The sequence below is a fragment of the Mastomys coucha genome, unplaced genomic scaffold (assembly GCF_008632895.1).
Source record: "Mastomys coucha isolate ucsf_1 unplaced genomic scaffold, UCSF_Mcou_1 pScaffold21, whole genome shotgun sequence".
NCBI classification, from domain to species: domain Eukaryota; kingdom Metazoa; phylum Chordata; class Mammalia; order Rodentia; family Muridae; genus Mastomys; species Mastomys coucha.
The window spans coordinates 16,658,107-16,674,353 of NW_022196904.1; the positions used below are offsets into that span (position 1 = coordinate 16,658,107).

At 50.7% G+C, this 16,247-nt stretch overlaps 2 protein-coding genes across 6 annotated transcripts in view; both read right to left on the bottom strand.

Moving 5' to 3' along the window:
- Ppp1r37 (protein phosphatase 1 regulatory subunit 37) overlaps positions 1 to 8,121 on the bottom strand; it is a 33,536-nt gene extending 25,415 nt beyond the window's left edge. The window contains exon 1 of the mRNA XM_031385575.1: positions 7,556 to 8,121. Within this exon, the coding sequence (XP_031241435.1) occupies positions 7,556 to 7,769 (214 nt within the window). The 5' untranslated portion in view covers positions 7,770 to 8,121. The remainder of the gene's footprint in view (positions 1 to 7,555) is intronic.
- A 2,601-nt stretch (positions 8,122 to 10,722) lies between these two features.
- Gemin7 (gem nuclear organelle associated protein 7) overlaps positions 10,723 to 16,247 on the bottom strand; it is a 9,333-nt gene continuing 3,808 nt past the window's right edge. For 3 of the 5 annotated variants that reach the window (XM_031385577.1, XM_031385576.1, XM_031385580.1), the window contains one exon: positions 10,723 to 11,460. In XM_031385577.1, the coding sequence (XP_031241437.1) occupies positions 11,063 to 11,452 (390 nt within the window). In that variant the 5' untranslated portion in view covers positions 11,453 to 11,460 and the 3' untranslated portion in view covers positions 10,723 to 11,062. Of the gene's footprint in view, positions 11,461 to 15,295; positions 15,332 to 16,247 lie in introns of all 5 variants that reach the window. The other 2 variants (XM_031385578.1, XM_031385579.1) reach the window with 1 other exon arrangement.

The following is a 16,247-nucleotide window of genomic DNA, read 5'->3' on the forward strand; positions in this document are numbered from 1 at the left end:
GGAGGGGAGAGAGGGTGTAAGGCTGACTGTGCACGTCATCACTGCCCAGCCCTGCACATAATGGAGGCTGGGTACTAGCATCTCCAAGGAACCTGGCCTTCAAGGAGCTTTCCCAATGTGGGGACACAGCCAAGCCCTGTGCATCTCTCTAAGGACTCTGGCACCCAGCCTTGGAGCTCCTTCCTAGAACTGGGGGCTCTCCACCTCACCGCCCACACCAACCAGAGACACCAGCTGCCTATGCAGACGAAGCCCTCTGAGGGGACATCCTGTAGTGGCATCCACAGGCACCATGGGCCACTCCACAGAAGGGCTCCACAGCACTGGCATCCACAGGCACCGTGGGCCACTCCACAGCATTGGTATCCACAGGCACCATGGGCCACTCCACAGCACTGGTGGGCTGGGCCTGGCCGCATGCTTCTCTTTACCAGATTCCGGCTTCTCCCCTCCACAAGTCAAAACAATTTGACTAAAAACTCCAAGGCCTTCTGCCAGCAAGGGAAACAGAGGCAGAGGAGTACCTATCCAAGGGTGCACCTCCTGAGTGGAGGAGCTGATGTCACCCCTCAAGCAAACTGCTCCTGGCCACAAGTCACCTGCTTTCTTCACAGCAAGAGGAGGGGGGCAGGGAGGTCCCGTCACTCTGAGAAAAGGAGTCACACTTAGCCTGCACTGCATGCTTGTTTGTTCTAGTATAGATCAATGTCACCCTCAGCCCACAAATAAACTGCCTACTGAGGCAGAGAAGCTAACAAGCCACAAGCTCAGCTCAGTGATGGGCACTGGGTCCCACGCTACGTCTGGTGCCATTGATATTTCCCAGATACAGAAGGAAGTCCACCACAACCTCCATATTTTTCTACCAGGGACCCTTGAACCAGAAACTGCTCTAGAATAAGAAACTTTCTGGATTTAACAAATGACAAGGTAGGTACCAATGATACACAGGATTCTAAGAGACTTAAGGGGACTGTGGAGTTACAAGAGGTCACATGGTAGTCTCCAAAAGTAAAACAAAAACAAAAACAAGCTCTCACAGGCTCGGGTGGGCTCCACTGGAGATGAAGAATGAGCTAACAGAAGAGGTGGAACGGCACAGAGCCTAGGGTAGGGTGGAGGTGAGTGGGCGCTAGGCATCTCACAGGTATAACAAATAACCAGCAATGGCTCAGATCAAAGCCAACGACTGTTGGCTGAAGAGGCAGCTTGTAAAAGGAGCACTACCCTAGCATGCAGGAGACCCTGGGTTCAATAAAAACTACAAACTGCCAGGCATGGCGGCTTCTGCACACGGCTCTGGAGGATGAGGCAGACAACTACAGCACTGCACACCTTTAGTCTCAGCACTACACAGAAGCAGAAGGATCTCCAAGTTTGAGGCCTGCCTGGTTTATAAAGATTTGCCAGCCAAAGCTACAGAGAAATCTCTTAAAAATTAGTAACTCTATGCCCGGTGGTGGAGGTGCCCGCTTTTAATCCCAGCACTCAAGAGGCAGACGCAAGTAGGTAGATCTCTTGAGTTCAAGGCCATCCTGGTCTACACAGTGAGTTCTAGGACAGCCAGGGCTATACAGAGAAACTCTGTCTCCAAAAACAACAAAAAACAAAAACAACAACAACAAAAAAAACCAAAATTGTCTATCTACATATATATGTATATATACATATACATATACATCAAACACACACACACACACACACACACACCTGCAGCCCCCAATTCCGTTTACTCAGGTTTTTCTGCAGTCTTGCTCAGCCTCACCTGTGGCCTCCCTGGCTTTTTTTTTTTTTTTCTGTCCTGTATACTACAGTCTAGCTGATTCTGGCACTAGTCCTCACATATCTGAAGCTGGGCCAACACCAAGCTGACTCCTAGGACTTACCAGATGTCCCTGCCCACCCTCAACTTCTCATCATAGGCCTCAGCACCAAGCCTAGGTGCTTATTGGTCACTCTGAGATCTCCTGCCATCTTCTCCCCCTTCAACTAGTACCTAGCTAAATGGACTGCCACCGTGTTACCTGTGCAGCAAGACTATGCAGCAGCACTACAAAAGTGTGTCGTAAGGGCAGAGGATGTGGAGAAGCAGCTAGTAAAGGGTAGAGGAACAGTGCCAGCCCTCTTGGGACTTTGAGGCCACCCAGGAGCCAGTTTCCTCCTGAGTGCCCAAGGTCAAGGCCTTTACTGTTTCCTATTACTGCTACTGCCCTGCAAGACCACACATGTCACCTAGAGTGAAGTGACACAGCTTGCCTTTGGTCCTGCAGACAGTACAAGGACCAAAAGTACAGGCTCTATGAGCAGGCCACCTGGTTCTCAGTCCCAGCACAGCCCCTCCCTGGCAGTGTGACAAAGGCAGGGGAGTCACTTCACTTCTGCCCCTAGTCCTCAGGGCCAGAGTGATGACTGTCCACAGGGGTAGACATGGGACGACCTGCGATAATGTTAGCACCTGCGGGTATTTGGTCACGGAGAGCAGGACATGTGAACACTAAGGTCAGCCAGAAACCACACTGCAGCCCAGCCCTATGCTCTACTGCAGAAGGTAGTTGCCATCATCTGGGTTCTTGTGGTCACCTGTGTCAGCATGCCAGCACTCCCCTCACCGAGCACATGGAGGCCAGCCAAGGTCACCCTGTAGCCTGCAGTCTGCTCAGAAGGGCCTGAGCACAGGAGAGACAGCCGGGAAGGGCTGTGCAAAACCAAGCCGGAGGACCGCAGTTGGTCCAGTGCAGGCCTATGGCTCCCAGATCTTAATCGTTTTGGAGCAACGCCCTGGAGGCACTATCAGCTCAGGGACTGTGCCCAGTGCCAGCTCTGAGTGACTCTGAGTGTTGCCAACACCTGCCTGGTACCTTGGAGGAAGAGCCCTGTTCTGGCACAAACTGGACCAACTGCCCCAGAACTTCCTCCAAATGCCTCCACAGGGTATGAGGCATCCCTTCCCACATCTGTGCTCAGAACCAGACTGGAGTCAGAGCAGTGAATGTTTTCTCCTCTCAAGTGGGGCTTGCACAGAAACACACATCAAAAGCTAAAGGTTAGAGAGACTGGGCACCACCCAGGTCCATGGGCCAGAGAGTGGCAGTATAAAGTATGTGATGGAAGCAGCAACTGGCCTAGAGTCTTCAGTGCACTGTGGACAGGCCAGCAATGTCCCCAGTCTGGAGCCTGGTACCTTGACAGCCTGTCATGTTGGTGCCCCCTCACACCCTCAGCTCAATTTACTCAGAGGGGCTGGGGTAGATGGCAAGCACTAGGGAAGTGAGGAGCACAAGGAGACACGCTTCAAGCAGGTGTGGGATGAAGGGGCAGCAGCAGATGCACTGTGGCTCTTGTGCTGCGCTCCGCACTGCGCCCCACCATCCCACAGCTGCACTGTACAGATAGAGGCCATGCCCTGCTTATTGCCCAGCTCTTGTCACAGCCCTCCCAGACCTAAGAGATGTGCTTTTACCTGTCAAACCAGTTCCCGGAGAACAGAGCAGAGCCAGAGAGAACAAACAGTATGGCTGTCCCCTGCATGGCCACTGCCCTCACCACCTCTTCCCTGACTCCAAGTAGCTAGGAATGGTCACATGTTGGAACTTCACAAGAAATCTCCTGGTGGGCAGCCCAGGACTCTGAGTGAGAGCTGGCCATGTGCCACTGGCAGGCTGCAGGATGGGACACAGCAGGGAGGGCAGGCAGGATCACTGGTGTCATGTGCTTAGATCACAAGTCTCTCTCACAAGCCTGCCTTGCAAAGCCCAGAATCTAGCAGTGCCTGGAGAGGCTTGCTGAGTACTTTCTTGTGGTCTGGTCTGAAAGGGTTCCTGGTTCCTGGAAAGAACTAGGGCCCAAGAGCTGCCTCTCATCAGGGGAGGACTGGCCAGCTCCCTCTCACATTACCCACATGTCCAATGTGCCTCTTCCACTCACAACTTCCACTACCGCCCTGTTCCCCAATCTCACTTTCCGCCCGCACACCTGCTTCCAGCTCCCCAGCCATGGCATCCCATCCCCTCAGACACCCCGGCCAACTGCCGGGGAAGCCCATTGGCCCTGCTTTATAGACACATGATCAGGACACCCCCCCCTCCCGAAACTTCCCTCTCAGGCTGGTCATACTGCTATAAAACTCCATCCAGGTGGGGCTGAGAAAGTCAGCTCCCATTCCTACTGGGGGCACCAAAGAGAAAACAGATAACAGAACACCAATGGCCCTGGTTTTACAAGGAAACGGATGGATCCTTAGATTAGCTCACTTCAAGGGGCCCCCAACACCAGAGTCCTGCAAGACTTGAGGGGGCTCTGGCCCTCAGATAGGCACCTAGAACTCCAGACACCCAAGCCAGCACTTCTACCCAGAATGAGGCTGAGTGGGAGCTGGTAGTGGCAGACCCCTTCAGAGCTGCTCCCCTACCCTAGGCTTTCTTTACTTCCCAACACCCCCAGACCTAGTTAGCCCTTCCATCTGTCTCGCTGAAAAGAATGGATCTGAAACAATTCAGACCCTCCAAAGACTGTCACTAGGGGCACTGTTTGTGGTCACTGCTCTTCCACGAGAACCATGGCTTAAATTTTATATAGCCCTATGCTATAGAGGGCCCACAGACCAACTGTGACACACTACCTGCCACCCCTGATCCAGGCTTGACTATCCTCAGACCATCTCTCAACTGTCTCACCAACCTTCTAAGCCCATTTAGCTCCCCATCCCCAACAGTTCCCAAGCCATGGACAGCCCTGCTGTCCTCCTGGGCACCTGCCCCTAGATGCTGATGGCTTTGCAAACCTCTCTATCCATGCTAGCCACCTTCACATCCCCTTCCCTATGGAGGCCAAGTCTTTAAGCTCATTCCCAGCCAGAAGTCCAAAAGGTAAGCAGTAAGGAGTCTCTGCTGTCACTCTGGAAAGCCAGGGGAATGACAGTCTCCTGGCCTGGGGGTCACCATCACCTGTGCCTGTCACCCTTAACAGCAGCAATCCAATTAGCTGCTTCACAAGACAGGAATTTACAAGAGCAGTCTTGTTTAAAGCTCACAACTAAGAAATTAGCACCTCCATTTGCAGACAAAGAAACTGGAGGCAGGAGGGGAGAAAACAGCTTTCTCCTCAGCCAAAGCTTACAGGCATGGTGCGTCATGCACGCCATCTTAGAGCTTGAAGACAGGCTGATGCAGGAGGACATCAAAAATCTGAGGACAGCTGGGCTACACAGTAGTCTCCAAAAGAGCCTGGGCTACCCAATTCTGTCTCAATAAATAAGTAAATAATGTCTGGAATAATATATAATAAACCATATATCTTTATATATTATAAATTATATATAGCTCAGAGGCTACAAGTGTGGCTCCATGGTAGAGTGCTTGCCTAGCTGTAAGGGAGCCCTGGACTCCATTCCCCACCCTGCATAAAATGAGTGTTGGGACATACCTGTAATCCCATCATTAAGGAAAGGGAAGCAGGAAGGTCAGAAGTTCAAAGTCACCCTTAACTATACCCAAACTGTGCTATATAAGACAATCTTTTTTTAAAAAAGCTTAAGCTGGGCAGTGGTGGCACACGACTTTAATCCTAGCAGAGGCAGGTGGGTTTCTGAGTTCAAGGCCAGCCTGGTCTACAGAGTGAGTTCCAGGACAGCCAGGGCTATACAGAGAAACCCTATCTTGAAAAACAAAACAAAAATTAATAAAAGGGCTCAGCCTTTTCAGAAAAACTATGGGCCAGAAATTGTGTCCAGAACTATGTCCAACTCTCCAGGTACCCTGACCTCCAGGCCCCACCCTCTGACCCTCTTCTTGGAAGGTTCTGACTTTGGCCCCATCTAAAGAGCAAGCTCTTTCCAGGCTTCAATGCTGCCTTCATAATCATCATGGATTTAGGAGCGCTCGCTCACCCTCACCAGGCACTGTTCATGTGTGATAGCAATCAGTCTCTGGCAAACCCTTGGCAAACCCTGGACCACTGTTCCTGACAGTCACTCTGCGGGAGGGGAGCTCTGAGAGCAGGCAACTTCTCAGCGGTTGCAAAAGACAGCAAGTGGGAAAGTCAGAATTTGATCCAGCTAGCCTTTCTTTTCCCTCTTTTTTTTTTCTTTTTATAATGAAACAGGGTTTCACTATACAGTCTGAGCCCCACCTAGAATGCCTACTTTATGGTCCAGCATTAGCCTCTAAGCACTGGACTCAAAGTTGCATATTGCCACACCAGGTTCCTTTTTTTCTTTTTTCCCTTTTTTTGGTTTTCCGAGACAGGGTTTCTCTGTGTAGCCCTGGCTGGCCTCGAACTCAGAAATCCGCCTGCCTGTGCCTCCCAAGTGCTGGGATTAAAGGCGTGCGCCACCACTGCACACCAAGTTTCTTAACCACTTCTGAACGGCCACACTGCTCCACCTCTCCCCGCCCTGCTGTGATCTCACCATGGTGGACACCAAGCTGCGGCCAGGGCCCAGTGGACTCACTCTCCCTGTCCTCAGTACCAGTTCCAAGAAGCTCAGAGCCCAAAACAAACCACCCGGCCCTGGCATGCTCCCCATGCCAAGTCTAAGTTAACCTTGGTCTCTTTGATAATTACTAGTCAAACTGGCATTTATGGCGGGCTCCCAGTGTATCATTTCCTGCAACCAAGTCTCCCGCCCCCACATACATCAAAGCTACCAGCTGCCCACTCTGCTGCCCACAGCCTGGCAGTAAGTGTCTGTCTGTTCCTGGACAAGCAGGCTAGCTTCTATAGAACACGGTCAGTGGGCGACCTCACTTCACAGGCTCCACCCAAGCAAAACACAATACAACTCAGAAATGGGATTAGCCTGTGTCCATCTATCTCCCCAGCAACCTTTTACCTTTCCTAGCCATTAAAGCCAATGCACTCCTCCAAGCACTCGTCCAGTTTCACCTCCCCACCAACCTTCTCCAACAGGCCTAGATCTTAGATCTTCCCATCTCCCAACATATAAGTCACCTTCCGTTGACCAGAAACACCTGAGTAGGTGATATTCCGGAGTCCTTCCCCAGGAAGAACCTGGGCTCCACCTTCTGCTGCTGAACCTTACTGAGGAAATCCTCGCTCGAAGGCAAACAGACCAGCACGTTCTCTGCTTTTCTGCCTGCTGCCTCTGACCCTCCTTTCCCAGTCCGAGGGTTTACCAACTTCTGTACACAGTCTGGGTTTATTTCCATCTTCTGAGCCAGAAGAGTAATGGTCATAGCCGGCTACCCTTTGCCTCCTGGTTTATAGACCAGCTGCTTCGCTCTCACCACCCCGTGGACTCAGGCACTTACCTTTCCCCCAATACTATGGACAGGCTCTCTTCATCAATCCCTGGGCGTACCATGAACTCAAAAGCCGGCTGCCAGCCTCCCAAACTCCCAAACAAGGTTAGGGTTTGAAAACCCAATCCTCTGGACCTTTTCAACTCTTCCGCCAACCCCTCTGTCTCCAGCTCTAAGCTAGGCACCGCTGAAATCACCAATAAGTGCCATTTACCTCGGGCCACCTCCGTTGGGGTTGGCCCTATGGCGGTCCCACCCGCCCCTAGGCTCTCCCCCGCAACCCTCGCCATAGTTACCGTGTCTCCAGGGGTCTTTGGGCTCCACCGCCCCTGACACGATGTCCTCGTCAGACGGGAACGTGACACGCTTGGCCGCAGCCTTAAGGCGCCCATCGGCCGGGGGCGAGGTCCCGCTAGGAGACCCAGCTTCGGCAGGGGCCTCCTCGGCCTCGGTGTCCGCGTCCGCGCCCGCGCCCGTCCCGGGCGGAGCCTCCTGCGGCGGGATCTCCATCGCCGCCTCCTCCTCCTCACGGGGGCCCCGGGGACATGCCCCGGGCCCCGGACTCGTCTCTCCGGGTCCTCCCGCCGTTCCGGCGCATGGGCTTGGACGGTGCCTCAAGCGCCGCCTCCGTTCGCTCCGTTCGTCGTCGTCGTCACCGTCGCCGGGAGCCCCAACGCGCCTCCGCCGAGCTCCGCGAGTGCCTGCTCTTCCGCAGCCACACTTTCGCTACAAGCCGAGGCGCCCGCTGCGTACCGAGAAAAGCATAGCACCGACTCAAGCTTTTGCCCTGAAAAAAATCGTGTCGAGGGCAACACGAAGACGGGAACAAAGAGCAGTACGCTCCACGGGAAAGAGAAACGTGAGCGGCGAATCTGCAGAGCCAAACTGCAGAACACAGAGGCGGGGCCTATGAACGCTGGCTCCCGGAGCGCCGCGCGTGCGCGAGTTTCACGGGTGACGGGGGAGGGGGTGTAGGAGTGTGTGTGTGTGTGGGGGGGTGTCTCGCCCTCAGCCCAGCTGTCAACACTCAGGCTCCCGCACATTCGTCACAAGCCCAAGTAATTCGGGGAAGAATTCAATAGAAATCCTATCACCGCGGCCTGCGAAAGGGCTGACAGCGGTTAAAGCCGTCTGAGTTCGATACCAGAGACTCACGTACAAATGGAAGAATTGCCTCCACAAAATTGTCCTCTGATTTCTACACAGAAGCCCACAAGAAATAATGAATAACTTAAAATATAAAACAAGGTCCAGACATTAATTTAAAAGCCACCTGCTGGACATGGTAATGACACGCCTGTGACCCGAGCCTTGGAGAGGCTAAAGGAGGCGGCGAATTCGAGGCCAGGCTGGATTACATTGGGAGCCTCAGCCAAGCAGGTACTACAGCTTGAGACTCTGGCGGGACTAAGCCAAGTACTGGGAGTGGGGTAAAGTGATGGAGGTGCTGAAAAGCCATGAGAGATGAGCTGAGTATAGGATGAGTACGTACAAGTGACAGAACCAGCAGAAGAGCACACTTTAGCTTCTCGTCAAAATTGTATCAATTGTAAACTACAATATTAGACGAGTCTGCTGGGTATTCATGAACCTGATTGAAAAAGAAAAAACAAAAACTGGGAGCAGGAATTCCAAAGGTTCGTTATGAATCAGCTGACCAAACTTGAGCGAGCCTAAGCCACACCTCCAAGGAGTCAATTCCATAGCTCAGGATTGATCTCGGCACTTTCGCTTTCCCTTCTCAGCTCCTTAAGGACGGACCCCTTGGCACAAGGGACTGAAACCACAGAACGGGAATTGAGGAGGGTGAGCTCAACGTTGCCAAGTAGAGAGCTAGGCTGGGACTGGAGGGAGGCCCCGGCGTGAAACGAAAACAGCTGAGACTTCTGTTAAGGGTAGCTGCTTCCCACTTCACAGTTGTGGGTTAGCACACTTTGGACAGAGAAGTACCAGAAGCCCCTATAATTAATGCAAACCTTCAGTTACAATTCCGAACTTCAACTAAAAAGTATTAACTGGTTTGGTTTGGTTGGTTGGTTTCTGTTTGTTTTTACTGGTTCTCACATAACCCAGGCTGCCCTCTGGCTTGCTACATAGAAAAGATTGGCTTTATCTCTGGCTCCTCCTGCCTCTGCACCCCCTTCCCCACGTCAAGTGCTGGGATTACAGGCTTGGGCCACTGTGCTTAGCTGGGAACTGCTTTCAGATATCATCCACTGAAAGATTTCTAGTGACAAGGAAAGGAAACAGGTGACCCAGACTCCGTTACTAGGAGGCTAGAGCAAACTGAGGAAGGGTGAAACTTCAACCTAGTGCAAGCCAAGGCCCTTCCTAGCAAAAGGCCGTCCTTGCCCACCTCAAGGTAGGCTTAAGGGTCGACTGCTTTTTTTTTTTTCTTTTCTTTTTTTTTTGGGGGGGGGGGTGGTTTCAAGACAGGGTTTCTCTGTATAGCTCTGGCTGTCCTGGAACTCACTCTGAAGACCAGGCTGTCCTCGAACTCAGAAATCTGCCTGCCTCTGCCTCCCAAGTGCTGGGATTAAAGGCATGTGCCACCACCGCCCCGATAAGGGTCAATTTCTTATCCAGAGAATAATGCCAGCCATTAGGGGGAGGATACCAAGGGCAGTGCATGCCCCATACTTTTATCTGGACTCCTCACCATCATGGTTTACCCCACAAAATTTAGCCTGAGATAACTACACTACTAACTTTTAAATACTACTTCGGAGGGTGGAAAGACAGCTCAGCAATTAAGAACACTTGCTACTCTGAATTCTGCTCTCAGCACCCACATCTCACAGTGACCTGTAACCCTAGCTCCCGACGACTGCATATCTTCTTCTGGTCTCCATGAGCACCTGTACTCACGTGGCACACAGATATTAACACCTACATTTAAAAATTTTAAAACAAACAAACAAACAAAAATTAAAATGGCACCACTCTCCATGCGATACAACTAAAAAGATAAGCAGAAAAGCCAAGTATGGTGGCCTGACCTATAAGTAATCCCAGCACTTGGGAGGCTAAGGCAGGAGGACTGTAAATTCCAGGCCAGCCTGGGCTATACAGCCAGATCCCGTCCTTTAAAAAAGGTTGGGGTGGGGTGAAAAGATGTCTCAGACCATTAAGTGCACTGGCTCCTCTTGCAGTGGACCCACAAACAATTCCCAGTGCCCACACGGTGGCTCACAACTATCTTACTAGTTTCATTGGATCTAGTGCCCTCTTCTGGCCTCAGCCATCACTGCATGCATGTGGTATGAACATCCATGTAAGCAACCATCCATATATATAAAATAATAAAAATTTAAAAGGAAAGCCTGAGCTAGATTTCTCCAGATGAGGATTTCTTTGGTAGGAGAGTAGATGGAGAAACAGCTTGAGAGGCTCAACTTTGAAAGCTCTTCAGTGCTCTTTGAGCTCTCGAGCACACACGTGCATACACACACACCCCTCAGCCTGCAAGGACAAACCTCAGGAATTTATTTCTGTAAAGTTCAGTTGTGTGAGGCAGAACATTCCTTTCAACAAGAGAGATCTAGAATGTCTGTGGTTGCAGTCTCCCACTGTGGCATAGCCTGGCCTTGAATTTATGATCTTCCCACCTCAGCCTCTTGAAAGGCAGGGTTATCAGCATTCTGCACCAGGTGTTAATGGTTTGGAGTTCTTCTGAGTTCAAAGCCAGAGTTTGTTGGAGATTGCTTTGGAAGTCCAGGAAGGTGCTGAGAACTCTATGGCCCAGGAATAGCCAGAGGTCTGGGCTTCTGTGGCAATACTCACAAGGAAAACAGCAGACAATTTTACAGCTTGAAGGAATAGGAAATTATGTCACTACATCGAAGCAGGGCCTCAGCCTGCACACCTATGGGAGTCTGCAGTTGGGAAACGTAGAAGTTGGCTACATCCAGATCTGTGGCTCCAAACTGGGCAGTCACATGCACACCTTCGTGTAGTGTGAAACTCACAGAGTGCCCCACCATGGCTAGGAGACTGCGGAGGTAGCGTTCCCGCAGAGTGGCTCGGGCCCGCTGTTCTTGTGACTCTGGGGGATCTTGAATACAACCTTCTCCAACTTCTGGTCTCAGGATGGTCCTACGTCCATCAGGGGCAAAGCCTCGGCTGAAGCCATCGGGGGCCCGAGGGAGGCGCAGGACTGGCACCGGCACAGGAATGGTCAGTGGGCTCTGCATGGCCCAGGCTTTGGGAAGAAGGTGAAAGAGTTAAAGCCACACAGGTTCAGGAGAATATCCCACCCTTTGGTTTTGCCTCTAGACTATTGCTGTACTGTCTAGAACATGCATCAATTCCCCCAGCTCCGCCCCAGGTAGGGAATTTAGTCTGTCTATTGTTACATAGTTTTGGAGACAAGGCCTTGCTATGTAGGTACAAGCTGACCCAGAACATACAGGCAGGCACGCTGCCTTTTAAATACTGTACAGGTCTGCAACACCATGTGGGTCTCTTTTGCCTTCTGTTGTTTTGTGAGAGAGGGTCCTTAGCCCAGATGGACCTTGAACTCTGTGTAGACAGGACCTTGAATTTCTGACCTGCCTACCTCCTACCAAGTGCCAGGATTACAGGTTTGCTTCTGCCACCTTCTGTGGGGACAGAAGCCAAGGCCTCCTGCATGGCAGGCACCCCTAGTCCCCTTTTGTCTACTTTGATCACAGCTTTATTATGGTTCTAGGGTAACTGTCAGAAGAATATTCCCAGCCCCTCTTAAATACAGCCTATTGTCACTAAGTCAGAGTCCTGACAGCTAGATCCAGAATGACCCAGTGAGAGTTACACACTGCGACTCCTGAGTGAAAACAGTCTATGCTTAAGGGACCCTGTCAGGAAAATTTAAGAGTTTTCAGTATCGGGCTGGAGGAATGGCTCATCGGTTAAGAGCACTGACTGCTCTTCCAGAGGTCCTGAGTTCAATTCCCAGCAACCACATGGTGGCTCACAATCATTGGTAATGGGATCCAATGCCCTCTTCTGGTGTGTCAGAAGACAGTTATAGTGTACTAACATACATAAAATAAATAAATAAATCTTAAAAAAAAAAAAGAGTTTGCAGTATCTTGGGCTTTTTGTTTTCAAATGCATTTATTTGTGTGTCAGTGTCAGTGTCAGGGCAGGGTACACGTGTAGAGTCAAAGGTCAGAGGACAGCTTGCAGGAGCCAGTTATCTCCTCCCACTACATTACCAGGGATATGACCATATGAAGGCTGTCAGCTCGGTGGTGAGAACCTTGAGACTTTACTCACAGAGCCATCTTGCCCCCTAATCTTTTGGGGGCATGGGGAATGGAGAAGAGCATGGGATATCACTGTATAGCCTACACTGTTGTGGAAGCTACCATCCTGTCTGCCTTAGCCTTCCTAAGTCCTGCGATCTCAGCCCATCTGCATAGTTTTAAGGTCCCTCTCTCAAGTGTGGTGATGCAGTCTTGTAATCCCAGCACTAGGGATGCCAAGGCAGGAGGATTGACTTCAAGGCCAACCAGGGCTAGATAGGGCACCATCATCCCTTTTTGTCCCTCCTTGTGTTCAGCCACCACCATCGCATGCCTGGACTGCCTCGGTGACCTCCCCACTAGGCTCCTAAATCCATCCTCTCTATGGTCAATCATTTTTTTATTTTTTCTTTCTCCCCACCTTCTCCCTTTCTCTGAAACAGAATCTTACTGTATAGCCCTGGAACACACTATTTAGATGAGGATGACCACATTATACCTGCTGCTGCCTTCCTAGAGTTGGGATTAAAGGTGTAGACTGTCAAGCTTGGCTTATTTGTTTTGTTTGTGTGTGTGAATGTACATGTGTGAGCTACCCTGCCCTTTCCTGGGCAGAGGAATAAAAGCCAGAGGAGTATATCAGGTATCCTACTCCAGCCCAGTGTTTCCCCCACAGGCTATAAATTGGATCCTGCTACATCTAAATCCTGGATCAGTGAAGACCTCAGCAGGTCTCAGAACTTGTTGCCAAGCCTGGCCACCTGACTTCAATCCTTAGAACCCACAGAGTCCAAGAAGAGAACAGAGTCTAAAACTGGTCCTCTGACTTCCAGATGCACACTGTGACGTGCACCCACACGTACACATGCACAGATACACACAGGTTAAAAACAAACAAACAAGCCGGGCTGTGGTGGTGCATGCCTTTAATCCCAGCACTTGGGAGGCAGAGGCAGGCAGATTTCTGAGTTCGAGGCCAGCCTGGTCTACAGAGTAAGTTCCAGGACAGCCAGGGGGGACACACAAAGAAACTTTGTCTCGAAAACAAAACAAAACATCAACAACAACAACAAAAAAAACAAACAAACAGCCAGGCAGTGTTGGCACACGCCTTTAATCCCAACATTTGGGAAGCAGGCGGATTTTTGAGTTCGAGGCCAGCCTGGTCTACAGAGTAAGTTCCAGGACAACCAGGACTATACAGAGAAACCCTGTCTTGGAAAAAACAAAAACAAAAACAAAACAAAAACACAAAAACAAACGAAACTTTTACAACTAAATCCCAGAATGACCTGTTTAGGACTGTTCCCTGGGGTCTTCCCTCAACTGGAGTCCTCATAGTGGACGTCACAGGACCTTATTTCCCCTTCCCTCTCACTTTGGACCAGCTGGTATTCCTGAGGACAAGCAAGTGCCGCTGTGCCACATGACCTTTGCACTCACTGCCTTTCCCTGGAGACATGGGGAATGCCACGCTCACTTTCTCCCTCACTTCACTGATAAATCATCATTTCTTTTCCCATTTTCAAACCACTACTTCTGAGAAGGGGTCTCAGATAGTCCACACTGACCACAAGCTCACTATGCAGCCCAGGCTAGTCTTGAATTTCTGACCTTCCTTCTGCTACCTCCCCAGTACTGGGATATCAGGCTGTTTTATATAGTACTGGAAGTCAAATCCAAGATTCCATACATGCCAGGCCAGCACTTGACCAAAGCCAGATGTGGTACTGCATGATTTTAATCCTAGTATCTAGACAGGCAGATCCCTGAGTTTGAGGTCAGCCTGGTCTATAGAGTGAATTCCCGTCTTGAAAAACAAACAAGCAAACAGACAATACAGAGGGAATTCTATACTGTTCATTCTATACTGTCAAAGCCCACACCCCCATGAGGTCTTGTCACATTGCTTGGGCTGGGGCTGGGCTTGAACTCCTGGATTCAGGTGATCCTTCTGCTTCAGGCTTTGGTCCTATGCCCACACCTTGTCCCATCTGTCCTTTATAGCAGTGTGTGCTCCTGATGGTATGCTTCCCAAGTCCAGGAAAAACAAAGGTCCCTCCAGGAAATGCAGGCTTTCACCAGTGTGCAGACAGCAGTACCTCTACTGTAGACAAGGCTGGCCTGGGATTTGTGATCCTGCACCTTAGGCTTAATGCTGGGACTATGTGCATGGCTAACTTTGGTTTCTACTGGCCTCTTGATACAATCAAAGAATCTGCAGTGAGGGGCTAGAGATATGGCTCAGCCATTAAGGGCACTTGGAAAAGCAGGTCTGATTCCCAGGACCTACATGATGGCTCACAACCATCTGTAATTCTATCTAGCTTCTGGGGATCTAATGCCCTCTTCTGGACTCCTTGGGCATCAGGCACTCACATGGTACACAGACACACATGCATGCAAAACATCCATTCACATTTGAAATGTTGCAAAAGAAAAGTGAAGGTTCAGCAATGGGATTGGAATGCAGCTCACCTATATCTGGTAGATGCTCTCCTAGCATGTAAGAGGCCCTGGGTTTGAACACTAGCACTTCATAAAACTGGGTGTGAGGGTACACACTTGTAAGCGCAGGCAGGAGGATCAGAAGTTCAAGGTCATCCTTGGCCACACAGACAGCTTGAGGCAAGCCTGAGCTACACGAGGGGAAGGAGATGACTCAGAAGGAGAGAGTGCTGGTTGACTGGCAGGCTGAGTTAGGTAGTTGAGATTCTATGGGGAAGGAAAGAACCAACCCCTGAAAGCTGTCTTCCTTAATACCACACAAATAAATAAATGTAATCAAAATCCGAGGCCCAGGCCTACCTGGTCTACAGAGCAGCCAGGGCTACACAGCAAATCCTGGGGAAGGTGAGATGAAGAGGATCAGCACAGGTAAGTATGTGATTTGAGGTAGATGTGATTACAGCACATTGACTTGAAGCCTGGGCTGGCTTCTAACTGGTGATCCTCCTGCCTCAGTGGAATGCTAGGATTCCAGGAAAACTATGAAATTCCATGGAAGTACCACTTCATCTAGCTTTGTATTTATTCTTTAAAGATTCAAGCTTTCTCCACCATCCCAAGCACAGACACCTGCACAGCAGATCTGCTGGCCAACAGCCCAGGAGTGAACACAGGAGCAATTATCCAGACAGGGCTGGAGAGAAAGAGGCCAGATGAGAGTCGAAATCTTGGAGGAGGGAGGAGTAACATAGGACAGTGGTTCCCAGAAGGCTTGGAAACAGTTCCGGGTCAGTCACACCACAGTGGAGTCCTGGATGAAATAAACTGAGCCATGGCAGAGAACATGCCTACAGTAGCAGCACAGGGAGGTTTAGGCAGGAAAACTGGAGCTTGAAGGAACTCTGGGCATACTTCCAGGCATGGCAATAGGTTGGAGTGAGGAGGCTGAGCAACTAGCATGGAGCCTCATCACCCAGGACTTGAGTTGTGTCCACTCTGAGAGATGTGGGTACCCACATACTGCCCTAAGCAAGGAGGAACATAAGCTATCAATTCCCAGGAACTTCATGCCTACTGACCACAGCATAGACTTGTGGGAATAGGGAAGGACAGGGAGTCCAAGACAGGCCCCTGCATCACCCGCTGCTTATGCTGGCCCCTGTGAAAGGAGCTATTGGATTAGTGCTGTGTGGGGCAAGGAAAGCACTCAGCAAGCTGTGCAGGTCTAATAAGAAGTCTTCGGAGCTGGTGAGATGGCTCAGCGGGTAAGAGCACCAACTGCTCTTCAGAAGGTCATGAGTTCAAATCCCAG